Raw genomic sequence first — 27,132 nt, 5'->3', positions numbered from 1 at the left:
CAAATAAAAATTAATTCACAAAAAAGTTTTAATCGAAGCTCTCTTTTTTTAAATATTCTACTTCAACTTTATGACTCTTTCATATTCTTCTCATGAATGTAGAAATCTTTCTATGTTGAGATCAGAGATGAATTTAAAGCGATTCATATTTCAAGATTGACGAAACGACAAGCACGTCGATCTCGTTGCCAATTACAAACGGCTATCAAACCCGGAAACTCCGTATCATGCCATGTCGTTCAGACATGCACGAACCTATGACACGCAAACGGAAACATAATTATTCTCGTTCGTTTCAATTAAATCTGACAACTTTCTAAATTTCACATATCTAAGTTTTATCGCGATCGGTAAACATCGATCATTTCTCATACGTCAAGAGATGATATCGTCACGATAATACATCGTTCAATGTAACAAAATCAAATTTTTATCAAAAATTCAACTAAAATAATTCGTACTTTGGAAAAAATTCTTATATTAATCTGTTTTTTAATGTTAAGAAACTTGCATACTATTTGGTAAATTGTATTTTTCATAAATCTTACGAGTTTAATATAATCTTAACTTCTACTTAAGATAACTTCTTCTTAATAATAAATTGATTCTAACTCGATTAAAATATATTTTAAATATATATATATATATACGTAATGAAGAACTATTCATTCTTATGTTTCTTTATAAGTAATCGTTGAATGAATACCAGTCATTAACGATTCAATGAGAACCGGTTAAACTTTGCAATTATATCAAACGTACTCAATGAATAAACGTGCTCTCAAAGTATTTACCTCACAACGATACGATATCGACATTTACCTCTTTTCGTCTTCGCGTTTAAATTATTATCAATAACTTATCGTTATCGGGTAGGATTCAAAGAAGCAACATAGATATGTACATAAATGTATCGAGAGAAAAAAAACCGAACGTTTTTTAAAGTAAATCGTATCAGATTTAAATTATTCTCTGTTAGATTTGACAGATAATTGAGAACACTTTTTCACAGAGAAGAGAGAATCATCTAAATAAGCAACTGCTTTCGGCAATAAGCAAATCGAGTGTGAATTTTAGCCCGATGATTCCATTAATATCATCGATGAAGAACATGGATGAATGAACCACGAGTTGCTACAGTTTTTGAAGGCTTTCGATCGTTATCATCGATATGGCAAGATACGTTCATTTTTAAATGCTCATCTATTTCCATGACACTGATAAGACATTACTGATAACATAGATACCATCACCCATGTCTTCATTTTGGTTTTTTTTTCTTTTTGTGTTATAACGAACTAGCAGTATTCTCGTATCTGTCTAATCGTAAAAATGATGTACCCGCGTCAATATATCGGTATAATTTTTCTATGTTTCTCAATACCTATCGTTTGCTATTACTGAAATTCGCCATTAAAGATAATTGAAACATGCTGTGCTCTATCAGATCTCAAAATTTTATGGACAACAACAACAATGGCATCGGCGATATCAAAGGTAAAAAAGATCGTATTACTTTTCATCCGATAGTAATCGTCTAGAAAGGATTGAAACGAAGAGTCGATTTCACAGTAAAAAGTCTTTCTATCTTTCTATCGTCTCTTATCTATCATTTTAACAATTATAATAATTTTCGAGATATGTATCGGTTAAAGCAACAATACTTATTGCACCGGCATCGTAATAATTACGTACTCGCCTGATAAAGATCTTGATGATCCGATAGAGAAATAACGTCACAATTGTAGTAATTATAATACTAAGAGATTTGTACGTCTTCATTGGATTTTATTCCATTATTATTATTTCCCACAATTATAATTTCGTAATAACAAAGTAAACATTTTTCTTTTTTTATTACGATGTGACGTTTTCAATTTTCCTTTGTATACCTAGTTATGCCAATAAGAAATCATTCGACGAAAATAATTCATGAAAAAATCCAAACTATGATGCAAAAGTAACGAGCGAACTTGAGCACTACTTTAACTCCGAAGTTATAGGAATCTTGTTATCACCTGTCAACAATAAAAGACTTTGGAGATGATATTTCTGATTTTTGTGATATTCATCCTGAATATAATTAAGAAATGGTCGAATTGGAAGTATTAAATATGCTAATTGTATATCTGACAGTAATAATAATTATTGCGAATAATTAAATTATTCTCTATCTCATTCTCAATCATAGTAATCAGACCAACATGAATGGTTTAACAAAATTTTAGAAAGTGTTAAAGTGTCTGGAGAAAAATATAAAGATTATTACATATGGGCGGATCCTGTCAATGAAACTGACATGGTGAAATTGAAGTGACTACCAAATAATTGGCTCGGTGTATTTGGGAGTCCAGATTGGACTTATTATTCATATCGAAAGTAAATATATTTTCATCGATTTCTTTGAAAACAACGAGATCCGAATTACAAAAATTCTGAGATGATATTCGAATTACAAGTAAGTAAGCAATTAGTGAAATGTAATTTTCGAAAAGAAAAAAAAATGTTGAACCTATGAAAATATAAAGATTTCAATCATTAAGCATAGAAATAATATTGACTGTAATAATTTTCAGCAAATATGTTTCAATGAAGAAACATCATGAATCCTTATGCTAAGATGTATAAAGAAGAAAAAAAGGTATATACTTCATACTTATAATATTATATATAATATTTTACAAATTAAAATATATATGTGTATATATAGGTACACTGATATCTTCTGTGTAATTAATGTAGTCAAATGCTACTTTAAAAGATGCTGATTTAAAAAATGTGATAGACACATGGATTTAAACTACGCCAATAAAAAATGTTACCTGATTGGTTGGTAAGTCAAGAGGTTTTTTCATTAATTAATCTAATTATTTCTTGAAATACAAATTTCAATAATTTATTATAGATGAGAAATCACGAATGCAATCGTATCGCTGGGAGGCTCGATCAGATAACGATGTTGACAATGATTTTGCTTGATGTTGTGATAACTTATTATGAAAAATAAATTGATATAATGATTAATCAAAACATAATATTTAAACAGATGCTCAAGCTTGTAGCACTGTTAAGAAATCTTATAAAAGCAAATCTTATCTTATCCTTGTATAACACCATTTCTGTGGAATAATACGATCAATATAGGTAAGAAACATTAAAATTTACTTAACTTTAATCTTTACATTGCATAAATATCCCGAAATGACAGAAAGATTATATCATAATATTCTTTATCTAGAATTTCAACAGAACCTTGGTAACCAGTTAATGAAAATTATGAAACACTAAATTTGGAACAGTAGAAAAAAGATACTAACTCATATTACAAGATTTACACTGCACTAACAACTGCACTAACGAGGTTACGAAGTTCAACGAGTGCACTCAAAAATGGATCGTATCAAAGTAATGTCAAAAATAATAATCTAACGAAGATGAGTTAGTAACTGTTCTTATAAATTTTTCGAATAATAAATCGCAATCGATCAATCTCACTGACGTGTTAGAAAATATTTCTATAGCTATAACAATTTTTGTTGAAGAGAAAAAGAAAAAAACGAAAATTTGCAAATGTCGAGTCAAAAATATAAGTCAAGTAAGTTTTATTTATTCAACTTTATACTATCTATGATAAATCATTAATTTTCTTATTTAGTTACATTTTCAATATAACGACAATAATTTATTTTTCAGTAAAGAACAAGATGGATATACTGTGATCGTTTCAGAAAAAAACTCCGATAATCCTTCATTCAACGTATCAACTTTCCAATGTTTCCAAGTAATATACTAACTATCTTCTAACTATTTTACTGCTAACATTCACCATAGCATTAAAATTATAAGAAAGAATAAATTAGTGCCATTAATGTTTCTCATATATTTATCTTCGTATTACATTTATATCATCGTGCATTAAATTAAATTAATCAGAATGTGAAAAGAAAATAATAAAGTTCTATAAAGATTTTATATATAAAATACGTATTCCTATATATAATATTTTGATAAATATATTATTTAATCATGCATTATTATGCGTAGATTTCATAGTGTATTAACTAGTGTGATCATAATGTGTATCATTGGTATGATACATAATTCTTTTATTATAATAATAACGATTCCTATATCTCGCTAAATATTCATTCATATACACTTTATAAATCTTATTTACACAAATAAAAAAGAAGAAAGTCTTGCCAAAATGATTGGCTTACTTTTGTATTGTGAGCTAAGTTTTTAAAACTCGTTTCAGTAGATAACGGTGAAAGTGCCGGAAGTATTGCACAAAAATTAATTGCAGGTTTTGCAATATCTTTTTTATTCTTTTTTATTATTTTAAAGAATAATTTCCCATCGGAAAACATTCCTTTCGATAAAATATGAAAAATTCACGCAGTTACCATTTTATCATCATTATTATCATCACCATCCATATCACGTGATTTTTATAAATTTTAATAGGAATATTGAAGAGTGAAATGTCAAAAGCGAACGGCAAAAAAATCGATAGAAACGTTATTTCTTCATATAGTCTTAAATTTTTATCTAATATCAATATAGAAAGTGCTGAATCGTGAAAATTCTAAAAAATAGTATCCCCCTTCAATCCCTCAAAATGGTCATGTTACGTTTTACAGAGTTGTCGTTGAAATTTATATTCCCGAATTTTCGCACCATTACGAATCTCTTGGACAGTGAAGGTAGATAAATGAGAAACTAGGTCGAAACCGTTACCGGCACCTACTTTTTCTTGAAGCAGCAGACCCCTCCGGGTATACTGATCGTTTGCCGAAAAATGTAAATCCAATTTTCCCTCCCAATTTACCCTGACATTCGGTACGCTGAATACAATCCCGCGCAGCCTCACATCAAGTACGCACGCTCCCGATTCCATTCGAACGGTAATTTCCTTTCTCCATCGCCGCAAGAACATTTTCGAATAAACTTACGTCCTTCGCTTTACCTTTTTCTTCGTTTCACCACATAGTCTTTCTTTTCTTTTCATTCCTTCGATAAAAATTGAAACGACTCTGGTTTGAGATATTTCTGACAATTATTCAAACAAAAAAAACCAAATTATCATTTGAGAAAGATGAGAAAGTTGGTAGATTATTGATTTTATGATCGAAAAGTGGGTTGTTCAATATGGAAAAAAAAGATAATCATTGATGATTATACAAGACTACACATTATGTGTACATCGATCATAATAATGCCACTATATAATGAATAATTTAAACGTTGAAAACGCTATTATGTTTCTCCTTATTATTTGTATTATTTTACGATGTAATTCGTATGCTTTTCGTTTTTCTTAATTTATATATTATTTTATGTATTGTACATACAGCATCATTTATAATATATTGAAAAGTATAGATTCATTTAATATAAACGTATGATGTATAGATAGTTTCATAAAAAATCGAACAATTGATTTTTCGAAAAAAGTTAAAAGAAATGTCAACCGACTTAGAAACTCAATACGATCGTAATACAATTTTACGTTCTTAGAATAATTCGATTCAATTTATTTGTATTAAAATCGTAGAAATCCAATGATGAATAATACTCGAGATCTTCTCGTAGTTTGTAACGGAGCTTTGCATTTCTCGATGGAATATAAGCGGAGTTCAAGTATCGGTTCAAATGTAAACCACGTTATCGTCATCTTAATTAATATTTGATCGAGCTTTGGATTAATGTAAAGTTTAAAGCAACAACTTCAAAACACGTTACACGCCATCGATTGCTCATTGATTGTAATTAGTTTTCCGGCAAAATCGAGAAAACAAAATAATTTATTTCTATGCATTGGCATAGAAATAATTTTACATATATTTTAGATAAGATGTCTATATAAGGATACGATGTGACATAAGTGTTTTTTATATAAATTTTACTTTAAATCGATCTATCTATTACTCTGAGAGAAAAAGGAAAAAAAAAAGAATATAAATTATGCATTGCTTTTGATGCATCGACTTTAATTCGATGACATGAGATCAAATATTGTTGATATTAAAAAATGATTTATTTATATTGACGTTCTTTCAATAAGTTCTGGTACAAGTTCTTAATATGAGTACTATCAAACAAAATGAATATGGACAATTTCGAAACAAACAATCACAAAACATTCTCAGTTTTTGTGAGAAATGTGCAATTCGATAAAAAAGAACTTACAAAATATTTTTCAAGAAAATAAATTCGAAGAAAGAAGAAGAAGAATTCTTATTATTATTAAGCTATAATAATAAATGGAATAAAAGATTTAAAAGTTTTGTAATAATACTTTCTCAATGAAAACTTCTCTATACTGTATTTTATCGAAGTAATTACTATTCCTGTTATTATATTTATTTACTTCTCGCATCAAAAAAAATCGGTATTTGTTATAGAAAATCGATTTCTCTGAATATTCTCGATAGATAGAAAATTACATATCGGAAATATTTATTTTATGAAAAACGTCATCAGTAACACAGCTATCTAAAAATAATTTAATCATGCTACTAATTCAAAGTGATAATAGTAAAACAAATAGTAATACCATTGTAATGAAAAAGAGCATATTCAAATGAAATACAATAAATATGGAACAAGGAAATCGATGTTCACATATAGTGAATGAAAAAGTGTTCGCATTATATTTAAATAGAGAATCAAATTCATTGTTGTATGAAAAAAAAATTTTCTAAAAGATATAATAACACATGTATATTATACAGATATATATATATATATATATATATATATATATATATATATATATATATATACGTCCCTTCAGTTTTATGATAGAAAATTAGTAATTATTCATATTGCATGATCGTCTTAAAAAATCACCGGAACGACCGATATTACGGCCTAATTCAAACAACGATAATTTTAAAACTCCCGACACAAATGTTATCGGTTAATGAGTTTTAGTTGTAACGACAGTAAAGTCTCGCTTTAATTAAATTTTCAACTACGTTCATTCTTTTAAAAGATTATTCAAGACAATAATGAATATTGATAACTAAATTTTATATATACTTGATCAAATAATAAAATAAATTTCTTTATTCAGTATCGTAAAACGATCATAATTGTAACTCCAAAAATTTCCTAAGTTAGAAATTAAGAAACATACAAAATTATTTTCCAATTCCTTTTGTTCCTATAATAATAGTTTTAGGTGACAAGGTAAACCATCAGTGTTGGTAACACCTAAGAAAAAATTCCTACGAATCACCAGTATAACCGGTCCACCTTCGGATTAGATGATACGGAAGTAGGGCGATAGGATGAAGTGCGGCATCGAATATAAAAAAGAAAAAAAAACTCGGTCATAACTCAGCGCTAACTACTCGCACATATACGTATGCGTATATGTGTATATGTATGTTCAGTCATTCGTTCACGAAAACAGTTACGATTTCAGAGATTCTTTCCAAATATTATTTCATGCCTTTCGATCCAACACATCGACAGCGCATAGATACATAGATAGATTTCAAAATGGTGATATCAATTATTTTATTGATTTTATTAAATACAAATCGAACGTAATGAATCTCCTGTTAAGTATCTTTTAATTAAAATACATCTTGTAATTTTCAATTATCGAAAATAAAAAATTATTAGAGGATCGTTTTCAATAGAAGTTATAGAAAAATATTCAATTTAAAATTCATCGTGAATATATCGTTTTCAATAGTATCCACAAATGCTTAAACCACTCAACGACGAAGAAAAGTTGAAAGGTCAAAAGCTAGATCCTTGGAAAGTGATAACGCTAAAACGATGCAAAGTCGCAGAGGGAATTATTCAAGTATATAAAAATAAGAGTAAAGAGGGGAGCGCATATTGGGGGAATCGCCACAAAGGCAATCTCTACAACGCACGCTAAACGTAATACGAAGACGGTACTTCCTGTATAAGCTTTCCTCCTCTTTGCTTCTATTTCTCGAGTTTGATTGAGCGTCCGCAAAAATCGATTGTTAGTTTTATATGTACAACCAATGGGAATTTGAAGTTTTGTAAAACGTCTAACTACCCAACAAAGTCATTTTCTCGATGTTCGTTCTACAACGAACGAACAAACGATATTCCATGCGATCGCATTGGGACAGAAAATCAATGAAATACAATTTCTTTAACGTAAACCTAGCTGTTTTCTGTTTTTCCGATTTTCCTTATCTTCTTTACAACAGAATACGTAACCTATTTTTTATTGTTATTTATTCAACAAAAATAATAATAATAATAATAATAGTAATAATAATTCATTGGCGTAAAGAAAAAATCTTTCAATATTCGTACAATTCGTCGTAATAGCAGATCAACGAATGAAATTTCAAATCGGCTTTAAATCATATCTCTTCCATTTATTTTCAAATTCAATGTTTAATACGTATCTAATTATTTGAGCAAAATTGTTTGCGGTACCGTAGTAATATCTTTTTTACAAGCTTTTAAATGGAAATGACAAGTTTTACATATAGTGACGTAATAGTGACGACAGTTTTAATAAATACGTAAACTTCAAAGACTCGCTGTATCTAAACATTTACTTTCTAGGTGGAACGATCCTTTCGTTATCCACCCGAAGCCACATTCTTTAGTGTTGTTAAACAAAACAAAGCGAAACTTGGCTTCAACGTTAACAGGATAAAAGATGAAAATCCATGGAAAAAAGGTAAAAAAAGAAAAAAAAAAAAATTAAGATCGACGTCAAATCGACGAACATAGTAACGTTATGAGGGAAAGTGCAACATAACAGATATTCTGGGTATGAAAAGTTGATCGAGCAACTGTATCAACAAACCAATCTGCTTTGATACTTCCTTTCTCTTCTAACGCGAGCTATGTTCCACGAGATTTATCCGAAATCTTGACTGAATTGAAAACAGTTAAAAGCGTGAAAAAGTCAACAAATGTTTCGATCTTTCAATACAATTTCAATCAAAGGAATGTAGAGAAATGTATTACATACGGTCTTTGATGATACAGAAATAAAGAACGAAAAATCTCAAACGATTTCGTTTTTATGTTTTATCGTTTGGTGAACCTCACTATACCGTCTATATCTATAGTGTCTTCTTTTAAAGCTCCAAAGTTCACAATTTTTGTTTACCGTTTGATCGAATTTCAGAAACGATAGTAGCTATACGATCCTTGTAAGATGTTTTGCCTTTTCCTTATCCTCCCTTTTTTCTCATAATTTTAAGATAAAATAACCGATAAAATAGTATCAGCATCGCCGTAATACGACTTTTGCCATTGTTACGTAACAAGAAAGAAAAAACAAAGATAAATGACAGACTCATCGACGAGCAATTAAACAACCTAACCCCAGTTAGAACGAGCAGGATTTAACGAGAGAAAAAAGGACAAGAGTTTCCAATGGCTTCTGTGTTTTCCAATATTATCCAATTAATAGTCCAAGTTTAGAGCCGACGCGTCAATATTATCTCGAGTAAGCAAGATCGCTAAAATCGACGACCGACAATTTTATTTCTGGTTTAAAACAAAAAGTCGTCGAACCGTGTCGCGGTTCACGATGCGTTTCGCGACGCCTTCGTCACAATCTCCTCCGCAATCCACCTAACCATTCCCCTCCACCTTCCCAATCTCACCCAACAACATCACCATTGCCACCTCCGCCGAGAATTTCTCCGAGTGCCCTCGCGTAATTCTAGTTTGATTTAAATCGAGGTCAAGCGATTGGGACCCTTCTCTCTTGTTAAAGTGGCCTGTTTATACGCTATTTCCGGATTGGACAAAATAAACCAAAGATTGGGATGTGACCTGTTCGGAGGTTGTTTGCTATTCTACTTACATATATGCGACTCGGCTGCACTTTCGTCTCAAATATCCGTCGTATTAATTCTCTCGATTTCTACCACTTTTTATCCTCGTCCTATCGAGAGCTTTGAGTTCTTTTTTTTTTTCTTTTTTTGTAAATTGACAAAGCTAATAAACATCCTACCAAATAAATATAGACATCATTTTTCTTTTTCCTTTTTATGTAAACCGACGAAAAGAGTTGATGAATGTCGAAAAAATTGAAAAGTAAAATATGTTCTTCTTACTTCCAGTAGTCAACTAGCTACATCAAAGGAAATTCCATTGGTGCGTTTCTTCTTACTTGATTTGTGAAAGCTCTGGTCTGCGAATTTTCTTAGCCTGTATCTCTATAGATCCTTTTGTAGGAGAAAGAAGGAGAAGGAGATTATACGTTTCTATCCTTCTTCAGTTCACTTCGTTTGCGATCTTTCCCTCAGTCTCCCTATTTCAATAGCTTTTGTATTACCAAGATTTACACCTTACGCACGTACACTAGAACGATATTCTCTCTACGAAAACTTTTCGCCTTCGGTTGAGTTACAGAATAAAATTTGTTAACGCTCTACCCAACCATAGTCTGTTGTTATCGATCGATTTCTCGAAACTCCAAAAATAGAAAAGAAAATCTCAAGACGGAAATGTTAAAATGTCTACAATGTCAGCAGCTGGATGAGTTTCAAGATGTTGAACGCACGAACTCTATTAAAGAAAAGCTAAAGTAAACGTTGTAGACGTTCAAACTCTCTCTCCTCTCTCTCTCTCTCTCTCTCTCTATCTATCTATCTATCTATCTATCTATCTCTTTCACTCTTTCTATCTTTATCTTTCTTTCGTTCTGCCTCGGAGCATAAAAACGTCGTCAAGAATTATGAGACGAAAGAAGTTCGTAGATCGAAAAAACGAATAACCATCCTGACAGCGATTACTCCGATTGTTTCTTATTTCTTAATCAGCTATCATTCTTAAAGGCGAGAATGAATGAGACACAAACAAATTGAAAATTGTAAGAAAAAATTTAAACGTCGTTCGTTAACTTTTACCGTAAAGAAACAAACTTAATTGTTTCCTTCCTCTTTTCTATTATATCTTTGTCTCATTAATTTGTAAATTTGACATTTAAAATCCCTTAAAATTTCATTTATTTAATTAAATAATAAAGGGTCATCATTCAGTCTGTTGCATTTTTTATTTATCAAAAAAATCACTTCAATACCAAATTCATTGAACAGAGCAAGGCGCTTACGTTGTTAAATCTACGGAATCCTAGCACAGCGTGATAAATAGAATCGGTTAACTATTTCGTTTTTCCTTAACATGAGATTGGCCGGTATCCATGAACACGTTAAAGCAAATGCGATGAGATAAATCGAGATACCTGGGACAAAATAGACGACGTGATGATTTTATCAAACTTTCCTGTTAACTTAACGAAATTCCCTTCACATCTCGATACCAGAGGAAGTTCATTTCTTGGTTTCGAATTTATACGATTAAGTTCGTCACTTTGATCAAAATCTACAAAAAATCTATATATTCACTTAGAGAAGCAAAATCAATTGAAAAGTTAATCGAATTGCAACCTTTACGACAATAATTAAATTCATCAACGAGAACAACCAGCTAGCGGCCCTTATTCGATCAATCGATTGCAATCACGAATTTTACTATAATAAATTATCGCTCGTTTTTACTTCAACAAAAATTGCAAATATTCCATTAAATCGATATTTCGATGGAAAAAAAAAAAAGAAGACAAATACCTGTTGGAATAAAAAGTTCAAGCTTAACGGACTACTTTGTTATAATTTAATTTCTTATAATTTGAACGTTTATTGATTCTATCGAAAAGAAATGAATGAAATTTATATAAATACATCTGTTTAACATAAGTACCATGAAAAATCAATTTCATTATTACCAATCCCTGATAAAATTTTGTCGAAAAACAAAATATCATCGTCCAGAAATAAATCTAAAATTAATATCTTTGTTTATAATAATCCATACAAATATATGAATTTGAGATGATCGAAAATTAAAGAAAATTCTATGTGGCAAACATTTAAACCGGACGGATGTATTATATTTAAATATAATATAAATACATACAAAGATGTCCGATTATCCAATAGCTTTGAATAATATAATACTTAATGATGGATTTAATTCTCCAGTGACATCTGCATTTTCTCACAAACAACAAATTGAATTCACGTTATACATGATACAATAATATGTGCAAACTATGTACCTACGTATACAACGAATGTCATCGAAATAATACCCTATACGACTATTAATTGCAAGTTTCAAAAGATAATAGAGCCAAGCTGATAATTGCATGGATCGCCGTTAACTAATACCTAACGCTATAATCGTTTTCCTTTATAGCAACTATACGAATATCTCGTTATTATAAGTGGTTAAATGTTGCCGAATTATTTTCACCAAACTATTACAATTCAATAGATCATAATGAGAAACTACATATCCGTTGAAGGGAGACAATTTCAGACAGTGAATTGAACGTATTCATGAAAATATATATCTCGTAAAACGAGGTAACGTTTGTTTCGTCCGTAGCTAAATCATAGAAAAATACGATGCCGCAATAATGCTATGGCAGGCAATACTTTCGATGAAAAAAAATAGCTTTTACGAGAAAAGAAAGTCAACTTGTGCGGCACTTGAAAAATAACTTCCTTAAATACGTTTTCTCAAACCTATTAAAATCGAAACTCTTTTCAAAAGTAGTTTCTTTAATTTCAGAGCTTAACGATCTCATAAAACCGTTAATACAGGATAAAAAAGAGTTCACGATAAGTACGATAAATAGAATATATATATATATATATATATATATATATATATATATAAAACTCATTTTTTCAAAATATATATAAGGACATCTATTATACCAACCAACAATACATCCATTCCCAATATTTTCTTCTTCCGAGACGATCGAGTATCATCAATACGCGTAATTCACACGGTTGTCTCGATAGTTCTGATTTTTACGAAAAATGAATCAAAATATTCGTCTCGTTTTTCTTGCAAATACCGATACATTTTCCGGCAACGAACACTAATATACTCGTGGTTGAGTTTTATCATCCACTATAATTAATTGACTCATAGATATATATACAGGTCACAGACCATATCGCTTTTAATTGGAATGAAAGACTAACGATCGTACGACGTGGTTATTTCAATTACGAATTTGCGTTGGTAAATGAAAAGGAACGATTAGAACGCGTGCAAGGACGAGGACGATCGAGCAATTAAGTGAGATGGAAGCGGCACGATGTCAAGCTTTTATTAGGTAGAGAGAACGTCGAAGGTAGATGTGCAATATTTCGTGGTGTAGAATATGACGATTACGACAACGCGTTGGCGTACGTTAGTCAGAACAATGGAGTCGAAAGAGGGGAAATAGAAGGAGAGACATCGAATGAGAGATCGAATGAGATATCGGGAGGAAGATCGAGAGAGAAAGAGAGATCTAGAGAGGGATCTAGAGAGAGATCTAGAGAGGGATCGAGAAAGGAGGTTCCGAGAGGTCTCTCGAAGAGTAGCGCGTAGAGCAGGTCGGCCGATAAGGGCTCGTTCATAAGCGAGAGACCTCTACTTACCGATCACGTAGTTGTAGCCATCCAAAGTGAGGACACACTTTCGCGTATTGGCGGAACTCGGAATGCCGGGCACTTGTTTGCGAGAAATTCGCTTAGTAGGGCTATAAGAAGTGCCGGGGGTACTTCCGGCACCCGGGTCCGAATGGCACTTCTGCACAGGGTCTTTGCTTTGTCTAGACGTCATCGTCTTGTTAGACACCCCTTTTTCTTCCTCTTCTTCCTCTTCCTCTTCTTCTTCCACTTCTGTCTTCTCGACTCTTCTTCGTACCTTCACACCATTATGCCGTCCCCTTCTCCTCGTCTTAGTAGTCTTCGTGAGACAAGAGAGGATCGAATCGGCGAACTTTGCGTTCTCCACGGCTACATCTAGGCGATGGCGTCGTTCTCTTTGATTACCACTTGATTTTTCTACTTTCCTCTTTTCTTGCACGGAAAAGTAGAAATTATTACTGCAACGAATCCTCAATTGACTTTTCTCATGATGTCTTTTCTTTCCTTCTCGCTCTTTATTTTCTTTCGTCTTCACATTGAGTTAACGACGGTTCGTGCCTTACGAAAGAAAACTCGTTTACTCGGCGTCGTCACGGAAAATTCCCACGCGCGCCATACACAAGGGTGCTATGATTCTTTTTATCGACAAGAAACATCGGTACCTGTGACGACCTTTCGAATTCTTCGAAACTGCGGGAATTTCGGTCTTTTCGAGAAGTAAAAACTTCGTGTTTTACTCGAACTACAATGGACGGATATAAATACGCATCGGTAATTCGAATAACCGAGGAACAAATGTAAGGGTTCTTGTCGTTTTTTTTTCAATCGTGCTATCTCTCATTGTTTCCACCTTACTGCTCGCGTCCTTTTCTCTTTTAATATATGGGTACTTCGTTCGAGAATACGTTCCTCTTTCTCTTCTTTCATCATCATCGACCATCACCTCCTCCTCCTCCTCCTCTTCCTCCTCCTCCTCCTCCTCCTCCTCAACCTTCTCCTTCCCCGTCACTACCTTCTTCACGTTCTCCTCCTTGTCCTCTAGTTCGCTTCGATAAGGTTTCCGTCCAGCAAAGCGAAAAATATATGTTGCGAACATCGACCCCGTTACGCTTCACGGTTCGTTCGACCGACGTGAACTCGCGACCCGAAACTTCTTAGTACTTCTTTTTCCATCTTCGACGGAGTCTCACCGCGAGTTAAATTCTGTGCTACGTCCGGAGCTCGACGATGCTTCAGCTATGCTCTAGCTCGGAGGCACTCTCGCTAAGTTTCCAACCGAGAGAAAGAGAAAGAGAAAGAGAGAAAGAAAGCGATTTCACTTTTTGTCCTCTCTCTTTCTTATATTTCCTATTCAAGCAGTAGATATATACTCGCGTTCGAAATCCACGTGAGACCCGTTCTTGCAGCATCATCAATCGTCCAGTCAGTAATCTTACGTCGTTGATCTTTCTTATCAGAGTACTTTTCCGTATTCAAAACCGTCATGCAATCGCTATTCAACGAAAAATACGGTATTTGAGGATCGAGTATTCTTTCAAAAAAATCAAAACGCATGTATGATGGTATAGATAGAAAAAGTGAAAGGAAGATAAATATATACCGATATATATATTATATATATATATGTATATATATGTATATATATACATTATCTATCGAGGGTGTGCGTGCTCGTTCTTTCGATCGATTCCCCGTATCGTTCGTATAACCCAATGTTAAAATTCAGTTTACCCGCCAGCGACAGAGGCGCTCTTTCGATGCGCTTTTCAAAGCTACATCAAATTTACTCCTCCGTAGCCCCTTTCGGAGGCTACCTTTTTCATCCCATAGCTCGGGAACGATTGAATCTTTCGCGATAAGAAACACTTTACGCGTACAAATTAGGTCGTAAATCGAAACGCAAGTATTGAGAATAAAATGAAAAGAAAAAAAAACAAGAAAGACAGAACTAATTCCCTTCTATAAAATCGTACGAGTAGAAAGACCGCGTGCTTGGCCGGACGCGCGGATCTAAGGAAAAACGAGAACGCAAAACGCGTGTGACTCGAAGCGCGGTACCGCCACAACTGAACCTCCATTCGAAAGCTCCACCTCGTTCTAACCTCTCTCCCACCCTTTCTCCCTCATCCTCTTGCTCTATCACGCTCCAACTCGCCACTCGCTCTCATTCTTTCTCCCTCCTTCCCACCAAGTACCGTCGACGTGTACTTTCTCTCTTGCTTGCTTTTTATACGTCAGTTCTATCTCCGCACCCTCAGGTGTCTACGCCACTACCTAACCTCCGAGTTCGGGCTCGAAAAGCTCCCTTTGACGACCCTACTACCATCATCACCGATCCTCTTCGCTCTCTCACAACTCAAACCCTTCCAACACTTTCTAAGCTATCGTATATATATATATATATATATATGGTAAGAACCATATATATATATATGGTTCTTACCGTACATACGATCGATCGTTCTTTCGATCTCTTCTCTTTTGTTCTTGATTGGCATAACTTCTGTCCTTTCTCTTATATTCTTCGGAGGAATATCATAAAAGGAAAAAAAATATTCGACGGCTCATGATTGCGCGAGAAATTTTAACTCGAGGGAATGAAAAAGATAAGTCTGATGGAACGTACCATAGAAGATTAACACAAGCTCGATTGCAAAAGCGTCAAAGCAAAAAGGACTTTGGGCTTGCGGCAGAATTTCATCATGAAAATGAAATTAGATTTCGAACGTGATAGACAATGCTCAGTTTGTCCGTCTAATAAGAACTCTTTCTTTCTACTTAACTTAATTCATTGTTTTATTGCGACTCGACGACTTCTAGCGAAGTCAATACTCCTTGTCTCTCCTCTTGCTTGTTCAAATTACTTTTCTTATCGAAGTCTTTTGTGTATGTATGAATACATGTATATATATATATATATACATTGTGATCCCACAGACGGATAAATAATCCGTCTGTGGGATCACAAAAAGGCTTCAATAAAATTTTCTCTTAAGAAGTAATTCGTAAATTGTAGCTAATAAAAATGCTTCAATGATTTCATATTATTTCTTCTATCGATAATCTTTCTACGATTATTTGGATTACTATCTTGTCTTCATTCTCCTCTTGAATTGTCGGTAGAATATACGAAGCCTCCAGCTTCAGTCGTTTCTTTTCTCTATTATCTCCACCTACATATCTCTTGTACTCACTTCGTATATAGTTTCATCTTATATTTTCTCTCTGAACTATTCTTTCACATTTTCAAAGCTCCGTCAGTCTCTTAAAATATACTCATTTCGTCGATAAAGTATCTAAATAAAAATAAAGTTCATCTTATTGTATTAATTAAAACCGAGCGATTAAATCCGAGCGATAATCAAGGAGATCATTACTGAACTTGGAATATAATTAACGTCTGAATAATCATGGAATATACATTGATCACAGTTAACTGATATTAGTCTTGAAACAGTTTACTCCTCATTAGTCCAGCTTTACTACGACTTTTGCTTTATCGTTGCTGATTAATGTGATCATATCTTCTAATACATATCATTCGCGCTATCGAATTCCCGACATCCTTCTTTTACCCTTCTTCTACCCTTACAAATCCTTTAGCCGCAACGGGTCGAGCAATCGTTTAATCAAGTGGAACATTCGCATCTTTCCCGAGGGAAAACTTGAAAAATTCAGCACTACCTGGACATCGAAGAAGAATATCCAGTTGCTTCATCCGTTTTATCTTCGAAATATCGTATGTCCTTCTGGTGAAGGACTCTATAGAGTACCTCGTAACTTCGACCTTCGCAATATTAAAGCTCAACCATCCCTCCATATATATAATAACACTATATATATATAGTATTGCATACATGTAGTATTGCATTTCTCATCAGAGATAATTACCTACTCTTAACGACCCAACGAATGTTTAATACTAAGAGATTCATGAAATCTTCACGATTATTTTTTCGTCGTGAAAATTTTCACGGAATCATCGCTAAATAAAAACTAATCCTAAATTCAATATGTAACTTCATAAAATTACGCGATATTTGACACTATCAATTTATAATTGACAAATAATAATTCGCGTAAAAGAAACGTAATGTTTTGTTATAAAATAATAAATTATAAAATCAATGTTTATTGAAAATATAAAAATAAAATTAAAACGAATGGTGACGAGTGAATATAACTTTAAATTTCATCATACAATTTTCTTGTTTACGTATTACTCAGCACATTTCGTTTTTCTCGAAAATATATGAAAATTGTCGTCCCGAATGCCGAATAGTAAGAATAGAAATACGAAGATACATAAAGTCAATGCAGCGAAAACATGTATTACCTTCTTCACTTTTCCACACATCAGGACAGATTTCCATGATTTTGTAGGATATGTTTCGTGTGATTTTCATGCGAGAAAAGATACAGTCTCTGAAAAGCGAAGATAATATTTTGGAAAAACGATCGAATAATAGTAACCCTCACTTCAAGGCAAGTCTCGCTTTCAATGGAACTTTTTATGTTCTTCCTTTTCAAGAACTTTGTGGTTTTCTTCGAACTTTCCAGAGACGTCATTCCGATCCAACCGCTCCCACGTGCTTCTACTCTATAAAATTTACGTTTAACTCTTACTATTTTACATAAGACGATAATCCTGTGAAAGTTTCGAAATACAGTTAATCCCTTAGAAAAGATTCTTTTCTGTAAAATGATAAAGAAAACAAGGCCAACTTATTAAGGTTGAAAATTGTCAACGATTTTTCTTGAATTTATTATTATTAAAGTTCATAGCAGCTGAGAACAATAAGCAAAAAAATGCATGTTCTTCAGCGCAATATTTATGAAAAAAAAAAGAAAAAAAAAAAGAAAAAAAAAGAAAAAAAAAGAAAAAAAGAGGAAAAATAAATAAATAAAAAACAAAAGAAGCAACGTAACAAATCCGTGTAAAATGGATTCGAACTACAATATCAGCTTTAACATTTCCATTCTTTGGTACAAAAGGAAAATATTACAATACGTACTTATGTTTTACGTAGCGAATTTATCAAGCTACGAGGCGGAACCTGAAAAGAATCGAGGAATTCCTTTCTCGCGAGTAACATATTTCATCCGATCGAACACCGAGCTGACTGAGTTCGGTTTCCTAAACTCAGTTCGTGTTACATTTTTATTCGAGTGACTTTTACGTGCGAATTATCCAATATTCTACGCTCACCGAGCGCCACTGGACCGTATTACGTCCTCGTACGTCCCTCGATCGATACCTCGATTATCTCAATCACCATAAAAGTAACCTACCTCGTCTCACTATCGACGTAGAAGAAAAATATCTTTTACTATTGATCGCTATAAAAAAGTTTATTGTCGTCTGATTCAAATATGTAGGACGAATTAAGTCGAGAAAATTCCAAGTAGAATCGCACGCTTTCTTTTTTCTCATTAACGTGAGTACCAAGGCGCACATTTGAAGAGTAAGTCACTAACACTCGGAATACCTCCCTTGCAATGTTCTTGAGACGGACCCACGTGGATTCTTGATAAAAAAAAGCTAGAGTAGATATATATTTACCAGGACGTACGTCATTCACGATTTAGAAGAAAATGTAACAAAGAAAAAGTTTGCCAAACTCAAAGCCGACAGGAAATAAAACAAAGTAGGTACACCGAAATAAAATAAGAATAATTTTATTGCATCGCAAACTTGACATATATAGTCATTATTAGGTTTAGAGATCGTAAAGTCAAGCTACTATAATCGGTTAAATCCATTTGGAAGGAACTTCAAATCCCAAGGGCATAAAAGTTTTCGAATCTCGTCGCCGTCAAACGTTCGTGTATACGTCCGTACGTAGGTCCGGGTGTTCCGTTTCCGTATATAATAACGATGTTGAGACGTTTTTATCAGTACGACCCGCTAAAAGATATGACCCGAGATAATATGGCATTTTGCCGTTTATCACCGAGTGCACTTAATGGCGACCGTTGCATTAGAGCACTAGACCTTCGATTAATGCATGAATTAATCTATCGTTAAAACGATCGAGAGAAAAAAAGTGGCAGGACGATTGCCGATAAAGAATTTACCTTTTAAAAATCTTTTTTTCGTATCTATCAAAAATTACATCAAAAAGTATGAAAGAATGAAATTAACTATGGAACATGATCGCAGATCTATTTTCTTCCAGCTATGTATATAATTCCATGGATATTATATTTGAAACATTTTTACGGTGCATGAATTTCCTCGAAGCTTTTAAAAACGATATTCGAATAATGTTAAATTCACCAAATCGAAATTTCACGATGATAAGGAATTAATTATCAAGCTTTCACCACAAATCGTACATTTACTATAATACTCTCAAGCCGATTGTACCAACATTATCCTGATTCGCTTGTCTGAACATCTAGTTTCTATCTTACAGCGAGTATACGTTTTATCTAGTATCGGTGCATTAATCTCCTTTAAGAGCAGGATAAGCTTTGTCTTCTAGAAAAATACTCTCAGCTTGCACGAATTTATAGCCCAAGCAACATTTTATCTGACTTATTAGTGAGTTCGAAGGTGAATAGGATCGATGCGTTCAAGATTATAAATGGGGCAGGATAAAAGTGAAATGGTCAAAATTTCGAATAAGTTCATAATTATCCGATTGTTTGTTTTAAAATTTTATTTTAACTCGAACTCATAATGACACATAAATACCACAACTAATATGCAACAACGTATGCGATTATGCGAGAACGTAAGGACTCCATGCGACATATGCATTATACACCTATCGACTTTATAATGCAAATTCAAATGCTAATATTATCAAGAGTTGTATCAAGTTAAAGCTTTCAAACTTACTTCTCCATGGTTGCTGTAAATATACAGCAGCGTCAAAAAATCATTTCCTCATTATTATAATTAATTCGCAAAAGCATTTATGAAATGAATAGCTTTAGATTAACAATCTGCTACTATATGTTTCCTTTGATTTCTTCCTTTTCTTTTTCACGATTAATATTTGAAGATAAAAAAAAATGATAGTTCGTTAGAGAAACATCGGAAAAAGGCAAAATGGCAGACGTTAATCGGTGATGACGTTTATATATGAATCATAACTTAATTCAAATAACTAATACCTAAAGCTCGGTCTAATTTCATGCAGTTTAATTTCACCAAGATTTACTGACATTCCCGGTTACCGTTTTAATCTCAGTCGGACTTCTAACGTTAAATACTATTTCTAGGAAAATTGTCACGAGACATTTCACATTTATTATATTAAGAAATATTTAATGAACATTTTTCAAGCATTTGAAAATAAATCGATGCTTGTCAATGAAGTTTCTTTTTTTCAAAGTAATGTGACTTTTATGTAAAATTTAGAAATACAAGTAGAACAATATGTTTTGCTATACGATGTAATATTGCGAGAAAATCGTTAGGTCATAAACAAATCATAGAATATAAACTTTTTGTATGAAAAATACCGACGTCTCGATACAAAGTGTGTCATAGATATAGGAAGAATGAAAAAATCTGGGACAAAGAAAACGTGTACACACTTGTGTTTGATTTTGCACCACGTTGCCACAAAGTACTAATGAACGTATGCGATAATATCGAAACCAAAGAGATCCTATCACATATTATAATCGATTTTCCACGAAGAAAATTATGATCTAACACATGACTAATACTAAACGGTGACTACGCGTGACTTGAATATATATGCGCGATTACATTAGACGGGCAATTACAAGAAATAACCGATTTTCCACTTTTAATATTGTAAAATTATTAAAAAGAAAAACGTGTACCGCATAAATTTCGATCGTGCTTACTTCTCTTTATAAACTAATACACTTACGCGAAGATATCACGGATATCCTCGTTTATATTTTCCAACATTTTTAAAGCAGATATCTTTCGTGCGAAAAATTTGTTCCTCAATCAAAATTTTACATAGAGAAAAGAAAATGCAAAGTGATAGATAACTAATATTTTTACGCTGCCATTTAAATACTCACACCTTCTATATCTTACGTATATACATACGTCGTTTAATCGCTTTACATATCTTCACAAACCCCATCCCACTCCATTTTCTTCTTCCTCCTACTATAATCGATAGATACGCCGAAAGCGACGGAAGTCCATAAAGTCGGCAAATAACGTGAAAATGTCGTTCCTAAATCCATCCTATAGAAATTTTATCATCAAAAAAGGCGCATTTTATAAAATCAATATCACAAAATATATTTACCGTATTAATTATTTATCGCTAATATTATTTCACGCTAGAAATAATAATCACTTATCGGATATAGAGTTTTAATTAAATTTACGAATTGTATATATATATTCTAGCGTTTAATATTCACCATATTATTGAATTTCGAAATTACGATCAAACTATAAAATGTTTAATACAGATGGATATATATCAAATGTAAAATCTATTTCTGATAAATTTATTTCTAATTGTACTATCAATTCTCCTTTTAATTTCTACAATCTTTCAATTTCTTCTACTAATTATTCCGAATAATGTTGTTTCCTTGATTAAAAATTTTAATTGGAAAAACTGAAACAAGATAAAGTTACCAACGTTTGATTACAGTTTTCTACCCTATCGCGATATGTTTCCCATCGAACTTCCATCATATTCCACAATTGCAGCAGATTTGTAGACTTGTTGAAGACATGCGCTCCCTGCTTTATCGACCTCTGCCGGATATTACTACAGACACCAACATTTCCGTTCAATCTCGAGGAAATTAACAAAAAGGATATTAACAGTTGACAATGCTTAAACGCCGCATTTCCTCCTAATCAAGTACTTTTTATTGCTACATCGATTATTGAACAACCTACGTTGAATTAATCCATATACACGTAAACACATGAAATTTAAATTACAAAAAATTAATTTACATTATTCAAATTCATATGATCTTTCGTATATCGATTTGTCGACGCTCATATTTACCCATAAAAAGCCTTTCGAAATTTTATATAATCGCAAAAATAGTATTAAATCGCGATCAAATCGTCAAATTCATCGTCAAGTATAAAAATCAGAATTTAAAAATCGAAATACATATGTAAAGAGATACTTAGATTATCCTGACTAAATCGATTCACCTTTAACGTAAGTACTGTTTACGTTTGAAAGGTCAAGATCATGACTTTGACGATCTCTTCTCTGGTAAAAGACGTAATACATGGTTCTTTGTACGAGTAAAATGTGTACACGAACGAAACTTAATCACATACATAATATGCTACAAATGCAAAAGAATGATTTATCAATGCCATTGGCATTTATTACGTAGCATCATGTCAATCATTATTCTTTACTTTTCATCAATGTCAGTAATCATTCGAAAATTATTAGTCTATTCGGATAATTTATCGTATAATACTAATTGAGTTAATATATGTACATATCAGTAAAGTTTTATCTTCTTCGTACGTTTTCATTATAATGTGTATCAAATACTAATGCGTTTGTAGATTGTAATCGTATGTACGATAAATGGAATGATATACGATTTACTACCACATGTACGTTCGAACGATCCTTAGACTAGACTGTCGTAGATTTATATCAAGCAAGGTCAACAAGCGACGGACAGTTCCTCGTCCTGTCAAGTTTACAAATACGATCTATTATCCTAGGTCACGAATCCCATGATCTCAATGTCGCACAAGATGGAATACTAGCTAGTTCTCGCTAAACAAAAAACACAAATGATAAAAAAACAAACAAAACGTGCATTTGCATTTCCATTCCGAAAAGAGAAGAACTTGACGCGACAATTTATCAAATAAAAATAAATAAATTTTTCTTTATATCTCATTCACGAAAAAGAAATCTTTATATCTAACGAGAAATTTAAAAGTCTTATTTGATATTTAATGTCAAAAGTCAAATATCACCTTATATCGCATAAAAATTCCCAAAATGATCTTCGAAAAAAATTTTACAGACTGCGTCAATTGAACTCATTTGAGTCATGTTGATTTTGCTATTCCACTTTAGTTAACAAACTGCCGATTTTCATTTTCTCTATCTATATTTAAAACCATAAACATAATCTTCTTTTATCTTGTCTGCTTCGATTTCGCCCTCTCTCTCTCTCTCTCTCTCTCCCTCTCTCTCTTTCTCTCTATTGTAAAAATAGAAATAAAAATGAAATATAAGTATTAAATATCTGTGTCAAATCTCAAATATGAAAGCTTACTCGAAAAAAAGAACTTCAAAATTTTTCAGGAAAAACTACAAGCGGCTTTAAAAGCGTAAAAAACCTCTCGACCTTTGTGTTAAATGCTAGACGAGAGTCGAGTTTAACGAAATAACGTGAAAATTATCCTAGGAAATAATCCACCCGTGATATGTAAATTTTTTTAATTTATATAAATATTATTACTATCAATATTAATTTCACGTTAAATATGTTAACTCTTTCAATTACTTTACAATATATAATATAATATTACCAAAAATTCACAAGTTATGAAACAAATGAAACAAACAGCATATCAATATTTTCAATAACGATGTTTTTAAAAATACGTATATAAGATACTTCATTTGACGTAAAGGGAACATTATAATGGTATTTATTAAAATAACAAACGCGATGCGATTTGAATACATCTTTTCTCGGTGCTATTGAATTTTAAAATTGTATCGCCATGTAGGCCATTCAATCCCTTTGTAAACAATCGCGATCTACAAAGCCTTTCCTCGCTATTAATTTTGCGTTGAATTCGTATCACGATTTCTCACAATTTAATTTTTATCATGAACAACCATTGTACTTTTCAACGACAGCGAGACAATTACTTGAAACAATAGCGATGATTGAAAAAAATTGATTGCATCGATGAAATGAATTTTCTATTTTGACGAAAAACATATAGATAGATAAAATAATAAATTTTTTTGATCATACATAACGTTGAATCATTTCGTCAAAGGGAAAAAATTTACAATATATACATAAGTTTTATAGATAGGTTTATGTATTTATATGGACTTTCCTTATTGAAAGTACTTAGTATGAAAAATGAACAAAATTCAATGTTTTGATAATATCCTTTCCATTTATAAAGTTAATCTCTTACAAAATAAGAGAAAAATTGATTGCATTGACAAAATTGACAATGTTTCTTCGACTCGATAGTACGAACATCACAAAAGTATCGCAAAAGAACTATATATTAACAAAATAAAAGCAAGTACTTGGTGTTGAAGTGCCCGAAGGAAAACTACTCTTAAAGAGAATCTACAAAAATGAAATTAAAGTTGTCGATGTGTAGGAAACAGGAAACGGTCTAAAAAAAAAAGAAAGAAAGAAAGAAAAAAAGAAAAGAGAAACAAAATGCTTTTCCTTCGGGGCGCAATCATCGCCCAATCCAATTTTAGCTTTAAAAATACGCGTCTATCTCTTCGTGTCTCTTCTAATAATATACAATTTATTAAATCGAGAAAAAAACCGTGATAATATTATCGTTTAGTAATATCGTAAAGATCAGAATAAAATCGTAATAATCGTTAAATGTTATAGTAGCATGTGTAAATGAATTAAATTGTCAACTAGTATAGCGTTTATATAGGTTCATAACTCATATAGCCACCTAATTCATAACATGCATTAGCTCCTAGTAATATCTTTTCTAAAACTCGATTAACCCATTATCCTATTAAAGTTTAAAGCAATTATATGACCTCGATGAATCTATACGCATATATACGTGTACGATTCCGATTCTCTATCTGTGCATCAATACGTACTATATATATATATATATATATATATATATCGAATTTCTCTTGATTTCTAGATTATTATACTATGTAACGATAGTTTATTTCTTCGTAAGATCCCTTTGATCTAACTCTCCGAAATTCTGAAACTCGATCGCGTGCTATGAAATTCTAAATGACTTGTAGATCAGTTAAGAGAATTGGCAAACAAATGGTAATCCAAATTGACAAATTTGAACACTACATCTTTCGAAAGAACAGAACGCATTTTTTCGTTTCGATTTATCTTACTTAATCAAGATTTGTTGATGGGTAAAAATCACGATGAAAAATGATTGCGAATTTTGGAGCTCCTTTATTAACTCATACTGGAAAATAGATGACCTTAGGAGTATAAAAAACTACCTACTCACGATCGAAGTATAAACTTTTTCGTCTCTTTTTATATATATATATATATATATATATATATATATATATATATATATATATATATTTAAATATATATAAAAATATACGTTATATCCTAGGAATGTCTGTTTAAAAAAAGATTGCTATATATACAGAGGAATAATTAAGCCAATGAGAAAAATATAAAGAGAAATAAATAAGTAATCGTCAAAGTTAAAAGGATTACATAAAATCAATATGTGCCTGAGCTTTTTGATTGAAATGACGTCAATCATCATGCATTATTTTCTATTCGTCTTATGTACAATCCATTTTCTTTTTTTCTAATTCGCGACTTCAGTCTATCCAACTTGTCTAGGAATAGAAGATTAAGATATCATTTTCTAGAAAATTCTTTTTATATTCTCGTCAGAGATCATTATGATCCGATCCATTAAGACCAATAGCGACATAATTTATTTTATTGATGAAAAAATATTGCGACATCTAACTCTGTTATATGATATCAAAGGTTATAATATTTTCAACGATCACGGCTATAAATTGTAAACCCAAGGTATTTGTCAATGACAGCACGTATAAATGATCAATTTCTTGTCATGTGAAAAATATATGTTTTCTATCTTACATAAAAGAGTACAAATGCATCTACATCCAAGTTGTATGTTGTTGGAAATAGGTTAAAAATGATATCAATACCACGATATTAGTAATCTCAGAAGTTCCGAACAGATGCAAGCTTAGAATTTCAAACGTAATATGTATGTATGCATGTATAACGCTATCAAGAATGCGTATTTGAATGCAAAGTCACGAGTATTGCATTGTCATTATAAAATATCCACTAGTTGTTGATGTTTTGTTATTTGCACGTATTTCGTGAGTTGCAATTTAATTGATACAATTGTCATCGTGTTTACAAATCTGTATATAAGTATTACCTGTCATTAGGTTATATTTATAAAAATAATAACCTAAGGATATATATATATATATATTAATATAGAAATAATAAGTTACAAATTATTATATAATGATAGTACTTGAAATATAATAAATACAATGATCGTGCTTGAAAATTTTATACCATCAATTAATACGATTCAAATATAAATCGATTAATTATGAACATTCTTACTTTCATTTGGATAAAAATTTCATAATAAATCCTTCTCCCTCTCATATATACCATATCTCTTTTAAGATATTACAGCTCAATAAACGATATCTTTGTTCTCACAAACATATTCTGTATAGATACGTAATAAATAATAACGTTCTTATGGTATACGTCTACGAAAAATTATTTTCAACGAAACCTACGATAAAATCACTCGATGCCAACATCTTATCTCTCAAATATTGCTAGTAAAAATACGATCGCCTATAAAACATTCTCTAGATATAACTCGACATTCCGTAGTTTGATCCCACAAGATGATTTACGCGCGATAACTCTGAAGCACCTATTTCTCTTGTGACGC

At 32.0% G+C, this 27,132-nt stretch overlaps 1 protein-coding gene and 1 long non-coding RNA gene across 9 annotated transcripts in view; one reads left to right on the top strand and one right to left on the bottom strand.

Annotated features, from left to right (window-relative positions):
* Window positions 1-27,132, bottom strand: part of LOC124951331 (calcium/calmodulin-dependent 3',5'-cyclic nucleotide phosphodiesterase 1-like) — a 69,529-nt gene that overhangs the window by 25,114 nt on the left and 17,283 nt on the right. For 3 of the 8 annotated variants that reach the window (XM_047499586.1, XM_047499587.1, XM_047499593.1), the window contains exon 1: window positions 13,482-14,430. The exons of 4 other annotated variants lie outside the window; for them this stretch is intronic. In XM_047499586.1, the coding sequence (XP_047355542.1) occupies window positions 13,482-13,665 (184 nt within the window). In that variant the 5' untranslated portion in view covers window positions 13,666-14,430. Of the gene's footprint in view, window positions 1-13,481; window positions 14,432-27,132 lie in introns of those variants that run through there. One more of the 8 variants, XM_047499585.1, reaches the window with a different exon arrangement.
* LOC124951334 lies at window positions 991-6,733 on the top strand. The gene is made up of 7 exons (XR_007101584.1): window positions 991-1,497; window positions 1,897-2,458; window positions 2,577-2,641; window positions 2,711-2,833; window positions 2,906-3,144; window positions 3,239-3,595; window positions 3,694-6,733. It is a non-coding gene; the product is annotated as an uncharacterized LOC124951334 (long non-coding RNA).

Source organism: Vespa velutina, chromosome 8 (genome assembly GCF_912470025.1).
Source record: "Vespa velutina chromosome 8, iVesVel2.1, whole genome shotgun sequence".
Classification (NCBI taxonomy): Eukaryota; Metazoa; Arthropoda; class Insecta; order Hymenoptera; family Vespidae; genus Vespa; species Vespa velutina.
Note: the sequence above shows the minus strand (reverse complement) of the source record. Positions and strands in the feature narration are given on the sequence as shown.